The sequence below is a fragment of the Artemia sp. Qi Xiang Cuo genome, chromosome 4 (assembly GCF_049724085.1).
Source record: "Artemia sp. Qi Xiang Cuo chromosome 4, ASM4972408v1, whole genome shotgun sequence".
Classification (NCBI taxonomy): domain Eukaryota; kingdom Metazoa; phylum Arthropoda; class Branchiopoda; order Anostraca; family Artemiidae; genus Artemia; species Artemia sp. Qi Xiang Cuo.
Genome location: NC_142797.1, coordinates 13,195,973 through 13,216,626, shown reverse-complemented (window position 1 = coordinate 13,216,626; position 20,654 = coordinate 13,195,973). Strand labels below are relative to the sequence as shown.

Genomic DNA, 20,654 nt, shown 5'->3' with positions numbered 1-20,654 from the left:
CACAACAAAAAAACAAACCCTGGGACAAGAGTTGTAGATTACGGAATTCACCCATTGTTTATACATAGGTTTTATTATTGGGTTGCTGGGAAGGAGGGAATGCTTGATCATAGGTGTCTGAAAAGCTTACTGTATTAGAGTGAAACTTTCAAGGGATGTTGAATTAAAGCAAATGAAACTATGTGTATCCAGGTTATCGAAGGGCTTATCTACAATATCTCAGGAGGGTTAAAGGTATGAAGTTGAAACATTCAGTGCATGTTGAGGAGAATAGTGAACTATATCGACACTACATCCACGTTGTGCAGAAGACGTTTGCTATATTCATTCCATGAGCGTCTAACGGCATTGAATTGAAACTTTGAGGGCATGTTGGGATGGGGGGGATGTTGAACTAATTCAAAAGACACTATGGACATACAGAGCGTCAAAATATTTTAGGAGCATCTAGGGCCATTAAGTTTAGACTTTCAGGGCATTTTGAGCTAAATCAAAAGACACAATGCGCATACATGTTGTGGTAAGGACGAACCTGCGATATCTCGGGAAAGGGTAAAGAAAGGGTCTCCAGGAGAGGATAAGGAAAGTGTCTTTTTCAATTATTTATTATATTAACATCACGAATGGTGTTTTTACCCCGTCTGATCTCGCCTAAGGTGAAAATGGGGTACCAAGTGATGGAATTTTTCAATTCTGATGTCCTTTTGGGTCTCCCTAGACCTGACTTAATAGGAAATGACCTTTCAATCCAAAAAATACTTTACAAATTAAGATTCTGATTTTTCATCCCCCTTTGAACTCGTTTAGGGCGGAAATGAGGTACTAAGCTATGGAATTTTCTAATTATGATGCCATTTATGGTCTCTTCAGATTTGAATAACGACCTTTCAATCTAAAAATATTGTAGAAATTTAAATTCGAGATTCCATCCCTTTTCTCTGAAAAAAGAGTATTTCTACACGGCCGATTTTGGATGTGCCTTTAAGCAAATTTTTCTGAACATTTTGGTAGCAAAAACATATCTGTAGCTCAAATGCCAGGCCAGGTCAAAATCGTATTTTTAATGGACTCAAATTACAATAGATTGAAGGAACATGCTAGTTTAGCATGCGTGAGTCTGTGAAGGATTAGCAGGAAGGAGAAAATTGAATTTATGCCAGACTTACTTACTTAAATTGAAATTAATTATTTTCACACTAGAATGAAGAAACTGGTTATTTTAGTGTCTGCAAAGATAAATAAGAAAAAGGAAATGAACTCACGCATGATTTCTTATCCACCCTGGGATAGAATGAAGTTATTTTGGTATCTGTGAAAGGTAAACGAGAGAGAGGAATCGAGTTCATGCCAGAAAAAAATTATGTGACTTATGTGAGCTACGTCATCTACATACATTCAAAGAGAAAAAATTACATTATTTTTTTCTCTAGGGGTGTCCGTATCGTTTTTAGTATCTATGACACGGTGTTTTTTTTTAACATCTGAAAAAAATAAATAAAGAGAACGAATTGAATTCACACCAGAATTTCGTATTAAACTGAAATTGCTGATTTGTCACCCTATGACTTGAAACTATAGAATAAAACAATAATTTTGCCAACGCGTAATTTAGATATTTCAGAAGGCAAATGCATTAGAACATTCCTGGTTGTTACTGAATTATGAAAAAACACAATTAAAGCAGAAATATAACGACAAGGGAAAAGCTGGTATTTTTTTTTTGTATCTAAGACGTCATGCGAAATGACATGATTTTGAATTAATTCCGACAGCTAGAGCAAAAGGCATGGAAAACTTTCTGAGGTAATGATGCACAAAAATGCAGCAGAGCAAGATCTGCGGCGAGAAGACATGCAAAAACTATTATCACAACGAATCTCAAATGAAAATAATAGACAAAGAGATCTGCGGTTAGAAGATAAACGACAGGGATGATCACATTGAACCATAAACAAAATCTGCGGTACGAAAAGAATCAACGGTGTGAATCAAAACGAGTCCCAGGAGAAAACAGATTTTATAAAATGGATGATTCTTTGATGCATTAACAGGAATAATGAATTGAATTCACGCCAGAATTTCTTAATTCAATTGAAATTATTGATTTGACACCTCATGGCTTAAACTAAAGAATAACTTTATGATTATACAAAAGCATTATTAGAGATTCACATAAATACAAGGCTGCCGCGTGCCAAGTGCAGGAGCTCAGGCTCCCGGTACTTTATATCTTTTTGTTAGCTGAAACCTAGTCAAAAACAAACCACGGGGAATGACTCAACTATGACATCATACCCCAGAAAAACCAACTTTTCGAAAGATGTGTGCGTTGTATCATCTTGTTTATGAAGATAAAGTTTTGTAATAAGAATGCCTTTTACATTAATTAACTTTTTCTACATATGAAAATCATGTCGACACAAAATTGGCTTTCAAATGAGCCCTAACATATCTTTCTATGTTTCAGTGCCCCACTAGCGGTGACGAAAAAGAAGATGAAGAAGAGAAGCCACATCACTGTATCCCATGCTTAAAGTGGGTTTCATGGTTGTTTAAGATGGGGGGGGGGGTAATTCTCCTAGCGTGGGGTTTTTGGCTCCAATGTTGGAGCCGAACGGCTTCGGTATTCCAATGTTGCAGTCTTCATTCTAATCCAACACCATTTTCGAGTGGGTTCACGCTATTTTCCGAAATTTCAAAAACCTGTTCTTGCAATGAAATTTTTAATTTTGCAAATAAAATTAATATTAATCAAAATATTAGTTACCATTCCTAAATGGGGATTTTTCCTCGCTTGACAATTTCTTTTCCAAATCGCGTATTTCAACTTTCCGTTACTATAAGCTACAGTTCGTTCTTTATAAGGTAGCATCTGACGCCAAAACCATGATTACGAAAAGCGCTAATATTAAATACATCACTTATAAAAGAAGAAATTTACTTCTCAAAATTAATTTAGGGATGCTTATAAACATCCAATTGTTTAAATTCATTAAAATTCTTGAAACAACTTGACTAGTTATAGCTTTGATAAACCGTAATAGGACTAGAAACAAAAACACAAAGTAAAATAAATTTATTAAGTATTTATTAAGTAAAATTAAAAGCTATCGATGAAAAGGACGATTACAATACAATATTCTAACAAGAGTAGTTCAAATGAATCCATTTTGGCAAGTGTTGACAAATGATAACTATTGCACCTTGGGCTGGTGTGTTTTCGGAATTATGGTCGTAATTATAATTCTTGGACTTCTTTGTTTCTATGCAAAAAAAACGCAAACCCTTACCTTCCCCCTACAATGTGGCATAGCGGCTCGCTCTTTAGATTATAATTGAAACTTTTGATTGATTTATTAGAAAATCCTAATTCAAATTAAATATTAAATAATAATCAAATAATCTGAAATTAAATATACAATTTTAATAGATTAGATATAAATATCATTCCCAATATTTACAGTCTTAAATTGAATATGAGACTGCCTTTTATTACACAATCAAAGAAAATTAACAACTTTTTAAAGGGTAATACTCACTACAGCACAATTATAAGAAATCAATCTAACGAAAAGAAAGCTTAGAAAAATCATATTTGGTTTTAGCTACAGAATTAGGGTTGTTGAAAAAGTCCAAGACACGTTTGGTTAATGGGTGACAATAGTAATTCATTCTTATCTTTCATTTAGTCATATTACTTGAAAGCAAGGAAAAGGCCGAAGAAACTCGAATTTTTCTGGGCTTTCAAAACCCAAGCTATATTTGGTGCTAGGTTAGAATGTTTTGGGTTTGAAACAAGAGGAGCGCTTTTCTATATAAATTTTATATTTCTAATAAATTTCAGATATATTTTAATATTTCAGGTAAATATTTGCTTGAAAGCTGTTCGTTTCCACTTTCCGGTTCTAGTGTAGAATCACTCCTCCTCACAGTGAAACACTATACAATACCAAAAACAACTATGAAAAATTCTAAAATGTTAACTTATATCTTTCCTAAAACCGCTTCAATTTACTTACCCCAGTCCTAAAGTGCAAATTCATAGCCCAAATAATATAATCTCCATGTATTTTCCATGCGTCACATCTTTCCTCAAATACATTTAACAGCAAAGAAGCAATGTCAACAAAATCAAGAAACGGAGAAATGCATGGAGAATATACAATTTGGGCTGTATATTTGTATATAAGGGGATGGGAGGAGTGGAGGCAGAGTAAAGTGAATTGCTTTAAGGAACAATGTAAGTCAGATATCCTCAAAATGTGGGGCGCAAACCTCTGGAAAGGGGCGGGTCAAAAGCTTTATAGGGAGGGGTGCAAGAAAACTTGAAAATTAACATTGTATTGGTACGACAGAAAAAGATTTGTGAACTTTGAGTAACAGTAATCATGTCCTGTATAGTGTAGGCCTAATATAAGTATTTTAGAATTTTTCAAGTTGTTTCCAGAATTTCATAGTGACTCCACCTATAATTTATCGGAGTTTTTTTGTGACTACTTGTGCCTTTCTTACAATTATTCTGTGGTTGCACCCAATATTGGGTGCAACCTAAAGTTGTGATCACAACTTAAAGTTGTGATTATGTATTAAACCTTAGCGAAAGCAAATAGCATCCCTCCGTTTGATAATTATTATAATTTTGTTTCGTTTTGCTCAAAAATTTCAAACCAAGCGAGTAACTCCCCTCTCCCCCCTCCAGCTGCCTGGATTTACTGATTTCATTGGGTTTACACTGAAACTGGTATTATGAACCTGCTATTGATGAGAAATAAATACAAAATTTAATACAAAGCAACAAAATCAGCCAACTTTCAAACTTAGTCTAGGGATTAAGATACACGTGGCTTACCGTTTAGGAACTACCGATACTTTATCCCGAATCCCTTTATGTTCTTACAAGTGGATGCTTTACTTTGTCTCAGTTAGGGCTGTAGGAGCTCGTTATAAGTTAACCAAATCCAGACATTTTCAATACACCGACTCCAACTCCACAGCCCTAGTCTCATGAACCCCTTAGTGTTCAAACTAATCAACTAATCAAACTAATTTTCACCTTAGTGATAAAAATCATATTCAAATTCAATTTTATGCCATCCTTAAGGTGAGACTTTAATCCCATAGCTACGAGTCCTACTGCACAGAACATGCCGAATCACCTCTAATATGATTCATGTTTTTTCAAACTCGAACAAACTTTTTCAGGTTTGTTCAGTAGTTAAAATTTTTTGACCAGTGGACTGAGCTACGCAGGGTGAAACGAATTTTAGACATAAAAACGGGGTCCTGTGTATGCCGCCCCCCCCCACTGAAAATCCACCCGCGGAAATGCTATCTTCCAATATAAAAAACCTTTATGTGTCACCAAGTCATTTCAATAGTTGGTACCCCTACACTTTACAAAAGAAAAATAAACTTACTTTACAAAAAAAAATCCAGTCTAAAATGACATTTTTTTTGGTTGAATATTTTACTGAGATCACTCACAAAGTTCAATTGACCTGTTCTGTCAACCTGCAAGGTTGAGTTTCAAGGCAGCTAATCAATTAAAGAGCCGCCCCATACGAATTTGATACAAACAGGATATCAAATGCAATGTAAAATCAACCATTGTTGTTACGTTTCCGAATAGCAATGACGTGATTGGTTTCTAGTCATTCTCGTCCCACTGTCAAACTCCAATTTGACTTTTTTTTGTATGGAATTTCAGCTAGAAGAGAATTTAAGAACAAAATGCTATGGGTTATTTTACCACTGGAGATATACTAGTTAGTCTGCGTCAGGAGCACAAATTTTCAGTAAGAATAACAGTCACAATAGGGACATAGCTCTAAAGCTTCAATACTAGAGAAGGTCAATACGGGACAAAATAAGATTAAATGATGAAACTGGTACTTGCAATTCTGAGACTAGAGACAAACAAAGGAAGAAAGAAGAAGAAAAACATACTCATGAGTGCAGAGGCTGCCGCTTCGAAGTCTTCAGTCTTTATACTTGGTGTACCTACACGATGCACTTTTGAAACATGTTTTGACGACTGGCCAAAGGAAACTGAATTTCTGCGATATTTACGTCTTGGAGATGCAGCTTCTAGAAGGAGACATTTGCTATATTGACATGCCTGTATACATACAGGCGGTTGAAAAACCCTTGCCTAAAATTTAATTTCACCTATCATTACCTCTCTCGGGAAAGCCTCTTGATATTCTCAGCCCTTAGAGTTTATAAGTTTCCGCAGGTATATTATAATAATACTTTTATTATACATATTATATGTTTTATACTTTTTTTAGTGCCCAATCGCCCGCTTCTGTTTTATTAATTTTGGTACTTAATTAAAGCATGGAAAGTTTTCAGGATATGGTGTATTGTTACACTGTCATTGGAAGAGCGTATAGCCTACTGATAAAACGTGGAAGTGCTTGAACATCTGGATGTGGTCGAAAAATGGCTCACAACTTTAACAGGTAATTGTGACAAGCAAACAAAAAGACAGTAAGTTGAAAAAAACGAGTTAATTGTAAATAAAAAAAAAGAGTTAATTCATTGAAAACTTACTACCACTAACAATTCGTAACAGCACCAAATCGGTTGAGGGTAGTTCAACTACGTATGCTCTTCCTTCATCCAAATTTCTTCAAATATCAACTCGTTACCTCTCACCTGATGTCCCAATATCTTTTAAGTCCCTTTTTATGATCTCTTCTTATCCCATTCGGACCTTGTGATAAAGCAATGGAGAGAACCATGCCTCTTGATTAAACGTTTCCAGGTTCAACCCCGCATGTCGCAAGGAAAGGAAAAGAACATAAAATTTTGTATGTCCTGTAGTGGCGCAGTAGGTTAGACCTCAGGTTGGTAACACGGAACCAGAGATCAAACCTTGCTGTAGCAACACACTGGAGGGCCGACGCACGGACCTTAGTAGTCAAAAGTGTCGTTAATCCGCAACTCACCGTAGCACCAAGCCACCTGAAGCCAACACAGCTGCGCACGCTCCTCCTCCATCCCAATCTATTCAAAGCCTCCCTTATTACACCCTCCCAGGAAGTTCCCTTTTTCCTTTGAATCTTTGTTTATGAAATCCTCTCACCCCAACCACGGACGACCTGGTAGCCCTAGATGGTTGGTCGAAAAGAACAATCTTCGACAATCTGTCATCCTTCATCCGCAGAACGTGCCTTAGCCATCTCAACCTTTCTCTCATTACAGCCCTAGAAAGCGGGATTGAACCATAGTTTTCGTAAAGCCTTTATTTTGAAATAGGGTCAGTTAGCCGGGTACCCAGAACGATCCATAGGGGATTTCCCTGGAAAACATCTAGCAAATCTTCTTTCGTTTTTCGGAGCACCCATGCTTCAGAACCATATTTGACCACTATTCACTGTAGCTTCCAATATTCTAATCTTGGTTTGCAGACTTATCTTCCCATTCTTACTTACTTACCCTACTCAGGGACAACTTATTTTTATTTTCACCCCTGATGGATGACCAAAAAGCACAACATATAGATTAAAACGAAACAAAGCTTTCTACAAAAAGCAAAGAGTTAATTTAAAACTCAAATAGATTAGAAACTAGCTTACACTTTCAATTCTTTGGTTCAAATGCAGTACACATGATGACACAAATACGACATACGTATTATGGATATTAGTAAGCTTATTAATCAGTCTCACGGGCAAACAGCAACCATCGCTACAGAATTCCACTACTTTCTACATATTATTCCCGTTTTCAGTTCTTTTCGGTATGCGTGCCCATGGAGAGCCATCCACACTTTCCTTGGCCAATATAAAATTTCAGTAACAGCTCCCAAAAGCGTCAAACGAGGCGGGAAACATCTTATAACGTCCAATTCACGCTGCTAGGAACTGAAGATTGTCTCACGTGAATATGGCACCAAAGCCTGGGGAGGGTTTAGAGCGTCAGTTCCAACATCGAAAAGTCCACAATCATAGTTGCCGCAATAGCTGCCAAGAGCAAGCTATGCCCTATTACAGGGGTTAGCAACCTATGACCCGCGGGTGAGCGAGTAACCCACCTTAGTTCCGAAGAAACCATGACATAAAAAAGTAAATTATAATTATAAAAAGTAAAAAGTAAAAGTAAATTATAATACACAACATTAAACGAACTTTTTTAGACTAAAAAACCAAAAATACATAGACGACTTGGTTTTCGCGCGCACGTCAATTTTGTCCCTTAAACCTCCACCCTAACAACATGCACGTACTGCGAGCTACAGAGTAATAGCGGATACGTTTGGGATAGAATCGGCGCGGTGTGTATCGTTTTTTTTTCAGTTGTATTGTAGAACATGTTCAGTAGTGGAGTCCTGTAGTTATGCAGCTACAATATTAATAAGCATTAACTAAGTGAAATGATGATCTTTTTTCTTCTTTTTTTAGATCACCATGAACAAAAGAAAGCAAAACAAGTAGGAAAAATACTGACGCATCAAAAATAGTTACAAATTGGTAGGTATTTTGTATATAGATATGATTACCACTAGGAATTAAATGTTGAGTTGCAATTTTCTTCATTACACAAAGATGCAAGTGAAATGATAAATGTAGAAAATCTGAATACATTGCCAAACATAGGCTACATAACATTTTGAAAAAAAAATATAAATACTTAAGAGTTTTGTTACCCCCCACAATCATGCTACATCTGCCAAATTTGTTGCCGTTCTTAGCATCGGTATGAACAGAAAACCGTTTAAAGATGCAGAGTATTTGAAAAAACGCATTCTAAGTTGTTCCGAACGTTTATTTAACGATTTCGTAAGTAAAAAACAAATAACTGAGAAAACCAAAGAAAAACCAATGACAGTTAGAACAGTTCAACGTCACGTTGAAGGTCAAATATATCGAAAAAGATTGAACATGATTTGTCATTTAGTGACATGATTAGCTAAGAGTACCGATATAAATAGTATGGACAGACTTGCTATTATTATTAGATTTGCATTAATAAATAACTCGAAAGTCGATGAAGAACTACGCATTCTTGCTTTAATGAATGACATGACCAAAGGCACTCATATTTTCCCAAGAGTTTACAAATTTCAGATACGGGCAAATATTAGATCTAAAAAGTAAATTACTTCCAATAACAAATAATGGTGCTCCAAGTATGAGAGGTAAAGATGTTGGATTTGTAACACTGACAGAAAATGAACTTAGCCGCTCACTGTAATTGTTCAGTTGTGTGTATTTATTTCATTACATTTACGTATATGTATGAATTGCATTATATCTGTTCTATTTTACTCCATCATACATGTATCTACATTGTATTATGTATTTCATTGTATTACTTGTATTTTACTGTATCGAATATGTATTTACATTGTATATTTGTATTTCAAAGTGAATTGATATTTTCATCGTTGATACCATTTTTATATTATATGTATGTAAATGTATGTATTTCATTTTATCATTTGTATTTCACTGTATCATACATGTACATTGTATCATACAATGTACATACGTATCATACGTATATTGTATCATACATTGTATATTTATATTTCTTTGTATTATATATTAAAATCTATTTGCAAAGGCATCGACGTAAGGATGTGATTGTAAAAGATGTGTCCTCTTTTTTATCTTCTTTTTTTTCCTCCACAGCTAGCAGGACACAGGAATATCATGGAGAGCTCTTTGAGGGCTCATTTTAAAGGAAATTACTATATCTATGTACTTTTGCAATTATCAAAATAAGATAACAGCATGGTCAGCATTAATGCACACGCGATTCAAAGCTTTTGTGGAGGAAATTGAATCAATATATGGAGATTTATATGCAATACGACGGTTATATCAAGGTAAAGTTCTTAATAAATTTGATTTGATGATAAACAAACATTTTTTAATGAAATCGGTGAATATGATCTCGAGCTCAGTAATAAACAATGGCCTTGTTCTTAACAGACATAATTACAATGATTATTTGCAAAGGCATCTATGCAACAACTAAAGGATGTAAAGAAATTTCAATGTACAACTCCATGGAACTAACCACACAATATTGAAAGTGTAGGGGGAATAGGAGGGTCTTACATCGAAAATATTATTATTTAAAATGGAACATGGCTTCTGTGTAACATTGATTTAATTTAGGTACAAGTTATTAAAATGGGTAAACGACGACAACTTGATGTTTTGATAAAACTAGCATTATAAACCAACTGGTTTCTCCAAAAAAACACAAAAAAAAGCTAAAAACTACTCTAAATATTTAGTTATTTTCCTATAATATTCAGCATAATTCAACTTTCACTACCACTTGGTATGATCATTTTAGTGTGCATGGACCTAAAGACATTCAAGATTTTAAACTAAGAAAAAGAAAAGTGTTTTGACTTAACCAGTCTTAAGTGGTTGAGTACTATCATGAGTACTTGAGTACTGTCTTCGGCACTACTCAAGACAAAAAAAAGCTCAGATTTTAAAAATTGCTTGGACTTTCGTTTGATTCACAGCTTCTTTCGTTTAAAAGGCGATTGAGATAAGTTCATATGGGCGAAATTCACTGGCAATACGACTGGAAAACAACCAGGACCACTGTATAATTAGGCCCTATTTAATAGCTTATTTACGATATTAGACACAAAATCACCCATATATTTAGCCAGTAGGCCTACTTGCATCCTAAATTAAAAATTTACCAACTGGTGTCACAAGTACTTAGATCGAAGCCATAATGAAATAATATATATAAGCCATAGTACCCAAAGCAAACAAAATAAAGACACTGTAGTGTGCCCACCTGGTTCAGGAATATTTTCCTCGTCACTACTCGACATAAAAAGTTCGGAGTACAAAATCTGCTTTGATTTTGGGCGGAGCAATGGCTTCTTCCGTTTTGACGGAGATCCAACTGATTTCACATGGCGAGAACTCATTGGCGAAGGGACTTGGAACATATCCGGGGCCACATGACCACTGGAAACCAAATGCTGCTCTATATTATCCACATTTACAGACAAGCATATTGGACACATCTTTTGATCACTCACTTTATGCTCAACATTATGTAGAACAAACTCCGGGTAGCTCTTTATTTTACACTGACATTCTTCACAGATCGATGGCACTTTTGTTCCACATTGTGTATCCTTGTGTAGCGAGAGTAGGAGCCACGAATTGTGAGCCTTTTCACAAATTTCACACCGCCAAATGGCAGCACCCGTTTCTTGTATAAACTCGTTATTAGTTTTTTGAAGCACTATTTTTGGGTTGAAACTTTTTTCGTTCTTTTCTTTCCCTGCAGAATTAGCTTCGTTTAAATTAGGCTGTTCAAGATCCACATTGTCTGAGTCAGGAGGCAGATATGGCAGTACATCAATTTTCGCTGAAACAGAAGAGAAAAATGAATTTTGGAGACGTTCCAAGATTCATTAATCAGTGATAAAAATTAATTATTAACTAATATTTTGATGCTGGAAAACCAGATACACTTTAAGCGATGGTTTCTAATAAAAATTCCGAGTAGGGACAAGTAGCCTTCAAATCCAGAAAACATTAAAGATGAAAAAATCAACTTTTGAAGAGATAATTTTTTGAAGAGCTTTCCAAGCTCCATATCGGGGGGGGGGAAATAAAAAATTCGAGTTTGTATCATTGCTAAAGGTAAGTTCGCATATACTGCTAAAATTGTCTCCCGCAAAACAATAACCAAATCAGATATGTTCAAGTAATGGTAGACAAATTGAGACCGTTAAGTTCCGTTATATCTTTTTTCTTAATTTTTTTTTATTCAAGAATGAAGCAGTTAACATGGACGTAACTGAAGCAACGAAAAAAAAAAATATTTTTAACTGTGTTCTGCATCAGAAAAATAATAATAAAAATTAGACCTTTTTCTCACAAAGCAACAGTGTTTTTCTTTAAACTTTAAGTATCTGTAGGACAATTATAATATATAATTCTTTGTGTTTTCTTACCGACGCTGGATTTGGTTTCTCTTTTTAGATCACCTCTCTTTCAACCAATGACAACTTAGTGAATAACTGTCACAATAAATAGTGCACTCTGATTGTTGATGGCGCCCTCGATATAGCTCACTAGCTCCAAAATATAGCTGCCTAATTTGTAAATTTCCTGACGCCTGGTTTAAGACTTTTCTGAAAATATCTGCTAATTGCTTAATATGGTAGCCACAGTCCCTTAAAAAAAAAAGACAGCAAAAAAGCTGCCCTTGGATCTGTGAAGACCGTTAAAAAGGGCACTAGAACATATGAATTGTAATCAAATGGCCACCAATCAAGCTGATAGACCCTTTGTTCTAATCACAAAACATTTTTTAGACAACAAACACTATTTGTTAATGTCTTTAACCAGCCGTATATGGACCCCTCTTACCCCCAATAAAAATTCTGGAGATCTGCCCCTGTCTTTAATTAATTTGCACTGTTTTTTTCTTTAGGAAAAAAAAAATCTAGCTGACCGATTTTCGTACTGATTCGAGATTCACTGAAATCAAGCCAGGGTTTGTCATTGTCAAAGATTATTTGTAACAAGATGCGAAACCGAGCGAATAAATAAAGAAAAATTGTGTTCTACTAACTTGAAGATGTAAATAAAGTAGATGGTGCTGAGCTCACTCAAACAAAGATTAATTGTAACATAAGAGATTTGATTGTGAAATTATGAAATATGCAGTGCGTTCGAACAGCCCAAGATTACTTATTTGAAATCCCTATTACTTATCCTTAACATTTCATAAGATATAAATAACACCAGAGGTTCGAGGAATTACTACTTGAAAGGGGCTAGATAAGTTGTACTTGCTAGCCCTCGAAAATGCAGGATCAATGAGGATAAGCGACGACACGTGTAACGTGTAAGCAAAAAGTTTGATCTTTTCGAAAGTGGGAAAAATTTGTGAAATTATATGCAGGGAAAATGACAGTAATTATGAAATATAGTACACCTCCATGGATTTGTAAATAAGCTTTATTTACAGTGGAATACACGTAATTAATGTTGTTATACACCTATTTGTGTCAGGCATTTCGGTTAAAAAGTTGCCGGATAAGTAGGGGAGAGGAGGGCTCGCCCGCACGGCCGCGAAACCGTACCTCCAAATTTTTCACCACTTAGCATGCAGCTTTTATGCTCTAAAAATTCACGCTAGAAGACCTCTACCTAGTGCCCAGTCGGCGGAAGTTTCAAATTAGTTGGACCACCAAGTTTTGGCAGTCCTTGAAGTTTTTTTTTGCTATCGTTGGAAATCTGGAGACAGCATGTTTGTAAAATATGTGTAAATACTTTTGATAGCTAGAGTTCTGTGTTTTTGCCTTCGTTGCTGAGAATAATTGGACTTGATTCGGAGTTTTGCTCATTGTGCGAGGCCGCCAGTCTGTACTCCTGCCGCCATTAATTTTTTTTTGTAGTTCTGGGTCGAGTAAGCCAAAATATTTATGGGATAATCCGAACGAATTTTTAAGCGTTCTATTTCGCCCCTTACTGAATAAAGATAACTGAGACCTGCATCTTTGCAGATTCTGAAGTTTATCTATATATATATATATATATATATATATATATATATATATATATATATATATATATATTTATTTATATATATATATTATATATATATATATATATATATATATATATATATATATATATATAAATATATATATATATATATATATATATATATATATATATATATATATATATATATATATATATATATATATATATATATATATATAAAAAGTTATTTAGTGTTCAAAAGCAGTTTCTACTCTCTTTTTGTTGCTTTCTCTTCTACTAATGCATTATAAAACAACATAATCGGTAGTCCTCGATATTGAAAAGTTGCATAAAGGTATGCTTTCAATTCTGTTCATGAGAATTGTGGCACTAAATAAAGCAGCATTTTCATCTTTTCTATGTCCTTTTCTTTTACCGTTATATTTTACAAAGATTTGGCTAAGATAATCGATGGAATTAGATAAATCAGCCACCCTAGAACCGAAAGATATTTGACCCTGTATTTCCACTTAACAACCTGCAATATATTGCTTCCTTGCCAACCAACAAGATCGTTTGTATTTGTTAATCCTTCGTTGTAATTATATTCTGAACCGCCTTTGTAACTGTCTTTTGACGAAGATAATCTAACATTCATAACTATAAGGGATACTAATCTATCCCTTTCGAGCCACTAACCTTCTCTTTTTTCTAGATGGCTCGAAATTACACGGGAACTGGTCGCGGCCGTCCCGACCAGGAGAAACTTAAAAAGGCCGTGCAGTCTGTATTGACGGGAAGACTAACTTTTGGGAAAGCTGCGGAAGAATTCTCACTGAAAAAATCGACAATATTTGATGTTGTAAAACGTGTGAAGAATCGCATTTCCGAAATGGAAAAAGACGGCGTTAAGACAGTCCGCGCAACGGAGGACGCACTTTTCGAGGTGATTGGGGCCCCACTGCGGACAGTATTTACTCAAGAACAAGAGAGAGAGCTCAGCAAATACCTTCAGAAATGCAGTCTAATGAACCACGGGCTGACACCAAAGGCTGTCCGAAAGTTGGCATATGACTGGGCACAGATGCTTTCTCTGAAAGTCCCCGAAACTTGGGCTAAAGAGGAGATGGCTGGCTTAGATTGGTTCAAAAGCTTCATGCGGCGGAACTCGGAGCTTTCAACACGAAGGCCAGAAAATACCGGCCAAGCAAGAACGGCTGGATTCAATGCTCCAGTTGTGAAGCAGTTTTTTAAGAACTTGAAGTCGCTTTATGCACGTTACCAGTTTGGACTAACCCGAATTTTGAACTGCGACGAGACAGGGCTACCTACCGTTGTACAAGCACCAAGCGTCGTTGCAAAGAAAGGAACGAAACAGGTCCAACCCCGGACAAGATGCTCGGAGACGGTCCCCCTGGTTGTGTAGGCCTTGGTCATCGAGGTGGTTGGATGACGGCGGACAATTTTTACTTGTCTTTTCAGCATTTTCAGAAGCAAGTCAGCGCAACTCCTGAACATCCGGTTCTTTTGGAGCTCGACAATCATGATAGCCCCATTTCAATTCAAGTCGTTAATTTCTGCAAGGACAAAGGGATCCATCTTCTCACATCCCCGCCCCAATGTTCACATCACCTTCAACCACTAGACGTGTCGGTTTAAAGTCCTCTGAAACACGCTGTTAAAGAGTCCTATGATTTGTGGCTTCAGCAAAACCGAGGCCAAAGGATATCGGTGCATGAAGTCGCACAACTTTCGAAAGTGCCATGTTCTGAATCCTCAGAACATAACTGCTGGGTTTGTCAAGACTGGCATATGGCCATTAAACCCGGACGTGTTTAGAGAGTCTGATTTTCTCCCAGCAAGTGTAACTGACAGAGCTGAACCACAGGAGAACAGTTTGCGGCATGCTGACAGGCCAGCATCACACAAGGAAGCAGCGGGCTCAGCGAAGGAGTCAAGCACTACATCAGTGTCAATGTCAATGTCTCAGACCCCGTCATCATCTAGGATGTCGCAAAACACCACCAGGGTTAATAAGGTTTGCTTTTAGAGGCAGAGCAGCCTACCACTTATGAGGCACGTCGAATCCGAGTCCATACATATTGAAGATCAGGCCCTAGAGGCGAAAAAGGCAAAGGTCCCAGCACACGTGAAGACAGCACAGAAGCCTTAGAAACAAACAGAGACGGTTAGTAGCGATGACAAAGAGGAGTTTACTGGGGCGAATGAAGGCTCCGATGAGTCACTTCACATCGGGAGTGAGCAGGAAAACGAAACAATGGAATACAGTCTCGGAGATTTTGTTTTAGTGAAGTTCTCTGTTGAAAAAAAGGAAATTCTGCAATTTTCTATGGAGGAGAAATCGTAGAAATTAGGAACGAATGCGCTACGGTGAATTTTCTGCGCGAAGTGGCGAGAAATTTATAGTCACTGAGCGAATTGATAGAGCAGAGATAGACCAAACTGATATTGAGCTTAGACACCGAGGCCTACAATTAATAGGAGGACCTTGCAGGTAAATGAGAGACCGCGGCGGTGGATCCAACCGCACTGCCGCCCAGGTTCAGTTACGAGTTTGTCCATTTATTCTTATATAGTTGAAAATCTGGTCATTTTGTGTTTTTTTGCGTTGTTTTTCAAATAAATAGCTGAAATATTTATCCCGTCCGGATTAGCCCCTACGCTATCCGCTTTCGCCCCGTGGTGGGGGCTAGTCCGAACGAGTGAGAGGCTACTGGTTTTAGGGTGGTGAAAGCTTTAACTTGATTCTTTAGATTTTCATAAAATAACTATATAACCCTTAGTATCTGCTTTCCATTCTCTGTGAAGACCGAGTCTTTCGGTTGACAAATAAGCTTAGAGTAGCAGGAAAAGCAAAAATCGTTCGATATGGCCCCCCTCTCCCCTATTGGCTGTTATCTTTTACAGATTACAGCCGGGGAAGTTGGAGTTAAGCCGATAAGCTGGATAAGGCATGCATAGACGCACTAATGCAGCTTGCTAAATATGAAAATTAGTATTGCGTTCCAGCATTCCAACATTACTTATCCGACAAGCCCGATTACTTATCCTTAGCGTTTCATGAGACGCAAATGACGTAAGAAGTTATTAGGATTACTACTTAAAACGACCTGGGTTAATTGTCGTATAAGTTACACCTGCTAAGCATAGACAAGGTTACTGAAAGTGACGTTATGCATAAACTAAAATTGCATCTTTTCAAAAATGGAAAAAATAAGTGAAATTATACGTAAAGAACAAAAAGAGACAGCGATTGTCAAATGTGACACCTTCAGGGGCTTGTAAGTATGATATGTTCCGAGTGGAGTACAAAACTCAAATTAATCATTAGCATCATCACGAAAGGCAGAAAAAAGCCCCAAAATTTGCTAGTTAGCGGAAATATACGACAACAGACAATAGTAGAAATTTAACAACAATCCACTGCAAGCGCTAATGTCGCTAATAGTTTTCCGTTGGGAGTGGGAGATAAGAGCTAATACATCCTGTTATAAATAATTTATGACATTTGTATTCAACCACAAACGATAAACAGATTTCAAATATTCCATCATTATTGTCTGAACCGAAGAGTGGCAGAAACAGATTAGACAATCTTAGGCACCTTTACCATGGCTCAATGCAGGGGCGGATTCGGGATTGTTTTTAGTGGCACGTGCCCCCCCCCCCCCAGGAAGATCAATTTAGTAATCAATTATAGTAATCCAAGGGAAAAATACCTACGAGGGCACCTAGATTTCATTGGTGCCTTCCCTAACATTCATTCTGTATCCGCCTCTGCCTAAATGGAAAACAGAAACTACAGACCCCACTGCCAGTGCACAGAGCAACAGAAATTAACAACAAGCTTAATTTCAAATTATTACACTCAGTGGTGTAAATTGTGATGGGGCAACTGCCCCTACCAGACCTCAAATTGCCCCTCCCCCCAGCCGCAATTTCGCCCCCCAGCTGAATATTAGTTTCTTAAAAAATCTTGTCAAAATTAAGATAAGCCAGAATAATTCAAGCATCAACAGAAACACATCAGTTTTCTTTAGTATATATTTACCTTTATAGTACTATAAAGTATCTTTATAGTACTTTCATATTACCAAATGGCTCATTTTTCCGTTTTTACTGTCATTTTCACTTGCTTTAGGAAAATTCACTCCAACTTTGCCCTTCTCCCCAGACTTTTGATGAAATTACGCCACTGATTTCAATCATAGGGTTATCTTTATTTGAATCCAACATAAAACTTTCTGATAGTAGATTTATCTTCGCTTCTTTAACCAATTCTTTTAGTATGCAGAATAAACGTTAATTGGAAAAAATGCATGTAAATATATCTATTATGCTCTGTTATCATAATTAGTTCTTTTATTTATTTAAATGAAAAGTAAAAAAAAAAAAACTCCAATTAATGTTCTTATTTAGACTTTATAATCAATGGTATGATATTGCTGGGTAACAGTTTTGACTTTTTTATTTTAAAACACATTCGGTTAAAAAAAGGGCAAATAAATTAAAATATGCATCATTTTGATACACATAAACCTATATTATGAGGGGGAGATGAGCGGTGAACATCACAATATATTCATAATGTAACTTGTATTTGTATGCCAAACGGTATGATGGCAAAACGGTTCCTTTTGTTTTCTAAAAAGCGGAATTTTTATCACATTACGCACCTTTTTCGCAAATCCTTCCTCTCCCTGAAACAAATTTTTGTATAATTATTTCCGGTAATACGTTGACTCATGTTGTCAATATCATGGCAACAGCGGTAGCTACAACCCGTAAAAGAACGAACTACGGCCCCGAAATAAACTTTCGCATGTAAACAAATATCCACGTGGCAAAGGTACCGATCTCCGGATTGTCTGTCTTTGACCGGGAGTACTATGCATTTTTGGAGGGTAAATCATCTAACGATTCCCCCCCCCCCCCAGAAATTTTCATTTACCCAGTTGGAGCTGTGTTACCCACGGCCCATAGTACCCAAAAATTTAAAAGCGCGTTAAAAAAAACTGACTAGTGACAAAACATTGCTATTTGTAGCTGACTCAGTATTGGTAACTACTATTTCGATTAGTTCTAATAGGAAATTGTTATTTTGAAAACAAATATACGGAATTTCAAAAAATAGCCTAAAAACCCTGAAAAATCGCATCAGATGGAAACAAAAAACTGCAGAAAACTTACAGCCCATAACATCGAATAGCAAGGAAAATCCCTCTGCATAGGTAGCCCCGATGCTTTCTCTTTTTATCTTGTTTCTTTTTTTGTTCTTTTTTAGCGTCATATCCAAAGGTCGTTTTAAAATTTTTGAACTTCTAAAATTAAGAAATCCCGTTGGCTATACTATTCTCAAAGGGCAGATCTACATGGTAGTACCTGAACCTTGAGGCTCTCTTTGAGAGAAATTCTGACACTTATCCCAAAAGTAAGAAAGTATTCGATATGACGTTTGGCGTGTCAGCGACAATTTATACAAATTTGAGTTATACTCCAAAATTATTTATTTTATTTTATAGATTTCTCAATTTATTTCTTTTTTCTTGTTAATACCATATAATTTCATATTTTACCCCTTTGCATTATTTTAAAATATACAAAAAAGAAACAATGCCTTCGTTTTGCTAGCTAAAATTTCACATAGGAACAACAGGTAAATGCCTGATAAAAAAAAGTAGATGTTAATTGGCTTCCCCTTCAGGCACGTGTTTACAGAACAATTTAATAGGCTACATAAAATACCCCATAAAAACAAACCAACGGAACTGGTACTGGAAAAGGATAGGTCCTTTTAACACCGAAGTAAAGCAAAATAATCTCTCTTTTTCTCTGTGTTTCACCACTCAATATTAAAAGATAACCACTTACATTTTTTAAAGCAAGGTAGATCCAGGAAATTAACCAGCTCCATTACTTTTAGACTGTGAGACATGGAGACAAAAATTTCTCCTTTGTATAGAAGTGTCAGAGCCAATTTCAGATCTTCGAAAGATGTTTCTGCCAATGATATTGATAGGTCCTTTTCCCATGGTGGAATATCGTTAAATAGTTTCTGTAAAAAAAAAAAGAGTTTAAAGGTTTGATGAGGGTATAGTAGTGAATGGATAAGAAAAATAATACAATAAAATAATAAATAAATCAACCTTTTGTTCTGGGAGTAAATGATTCTCGGAAGTTGATGAAGGAGACAAGTAAAGTAATTCACGTGGATACCTTGGTCATGATTGCCATTTTGTAACACATACAGCAGGGTTCTGGTTGATTTGCCTCTCCACGGAAATTCTCCCCAAATATATGATTAAGCAGCCAAAGGGAAGGTATGATAAATAAAAAGAAGGAGGAAAAGGAGAGATTTTCCAATATTCAACCAAGAATCTAAATCACAGGCAGGTGGTGTCAAATATCATATAGTATCTATTTACCTCTGAAATTAGACTAACTCAACATGAAGAGCCAAAATCCCTTCCATAAATACGAGAACTTTGTAACCATGACGTTCCTAATGACAGATACTGTACACGCGTATAAAACATGGAGAACTCATATCAGTATGTTTTTTGTTTTTTTTTATTTCATTAATGTCTCAAATTAGAGCCTCCAACCAGCTTCAATTCTTTCGAACCAATAAAATAAACTTTATAGTTAAAACTAGTGAATGTCTTAACTATTTACAAGAAATGGCTATGTAATTTTTTACCAAAAACTTAATGATGAAATTGTCAGGTTCAAGTTCAGAGCACGCAAAATGTTAATACAAATCGATCATCATAGTCCGTTTGTTTGTACTACCTTCAATTTTTTTTTTTATAAGAATCGACTATCAAACTCCATTTGTTTGTACTATCTTCAATTAACTAACTTTAATTAACAAAAGGAGAAAAAGTAAGCATTTCTTAAGCCATCAATTCTATATGCATGAATCTAAGAGAGAAAAGGAAATAATAAACGATAAATAAAACCAAAAAAGGGTGAGAAAACAAGGATTTTGTCAGTCAGTGGTAAAATATGAAGACGAAAAACCTGCAAATATTTCGACAAGGACCTCCGCCAAGTCGTCCTCAGTACTAAAAAAAAAAAAAAAAAAAAAAAAAAAAAAAAAAAAAAAAAAAAGAATCTAACCTTTTAGAG

General features: G+C 35.9%; 1 protein-coding gene across 1 annotated transcript in view; it reads right to left on the bottom strand.

Moving 5' to 3' along the window:
• Window positions 1-20,654, bottom strand: part of LOC148952786 (uncharacterized) — an 87,948-nt gene that overhangs the window by 12,837 nt on the left and 54,457 nt on the right. Inside the window, exons 2-4 of the mRNA XM_089088087.1 lie at window positions 19,395-19,578; window positions 10,783-11,367; window positions 5,947-6,087 (exon numbers count right to left, since the gene is read on the bottom strand). Coding sequence (XP_088944213.1) covers window positions 5,947-6,087; window positions 10,783-11,367; window positions 19,395-19,578 — 910 coding nt within the window. The remainder of the gene's footprint in view (window positions 1-5,946; window positions 6,088-10,782; window positions 11,368-19,394; window positions 19,579-20,654) is intronic.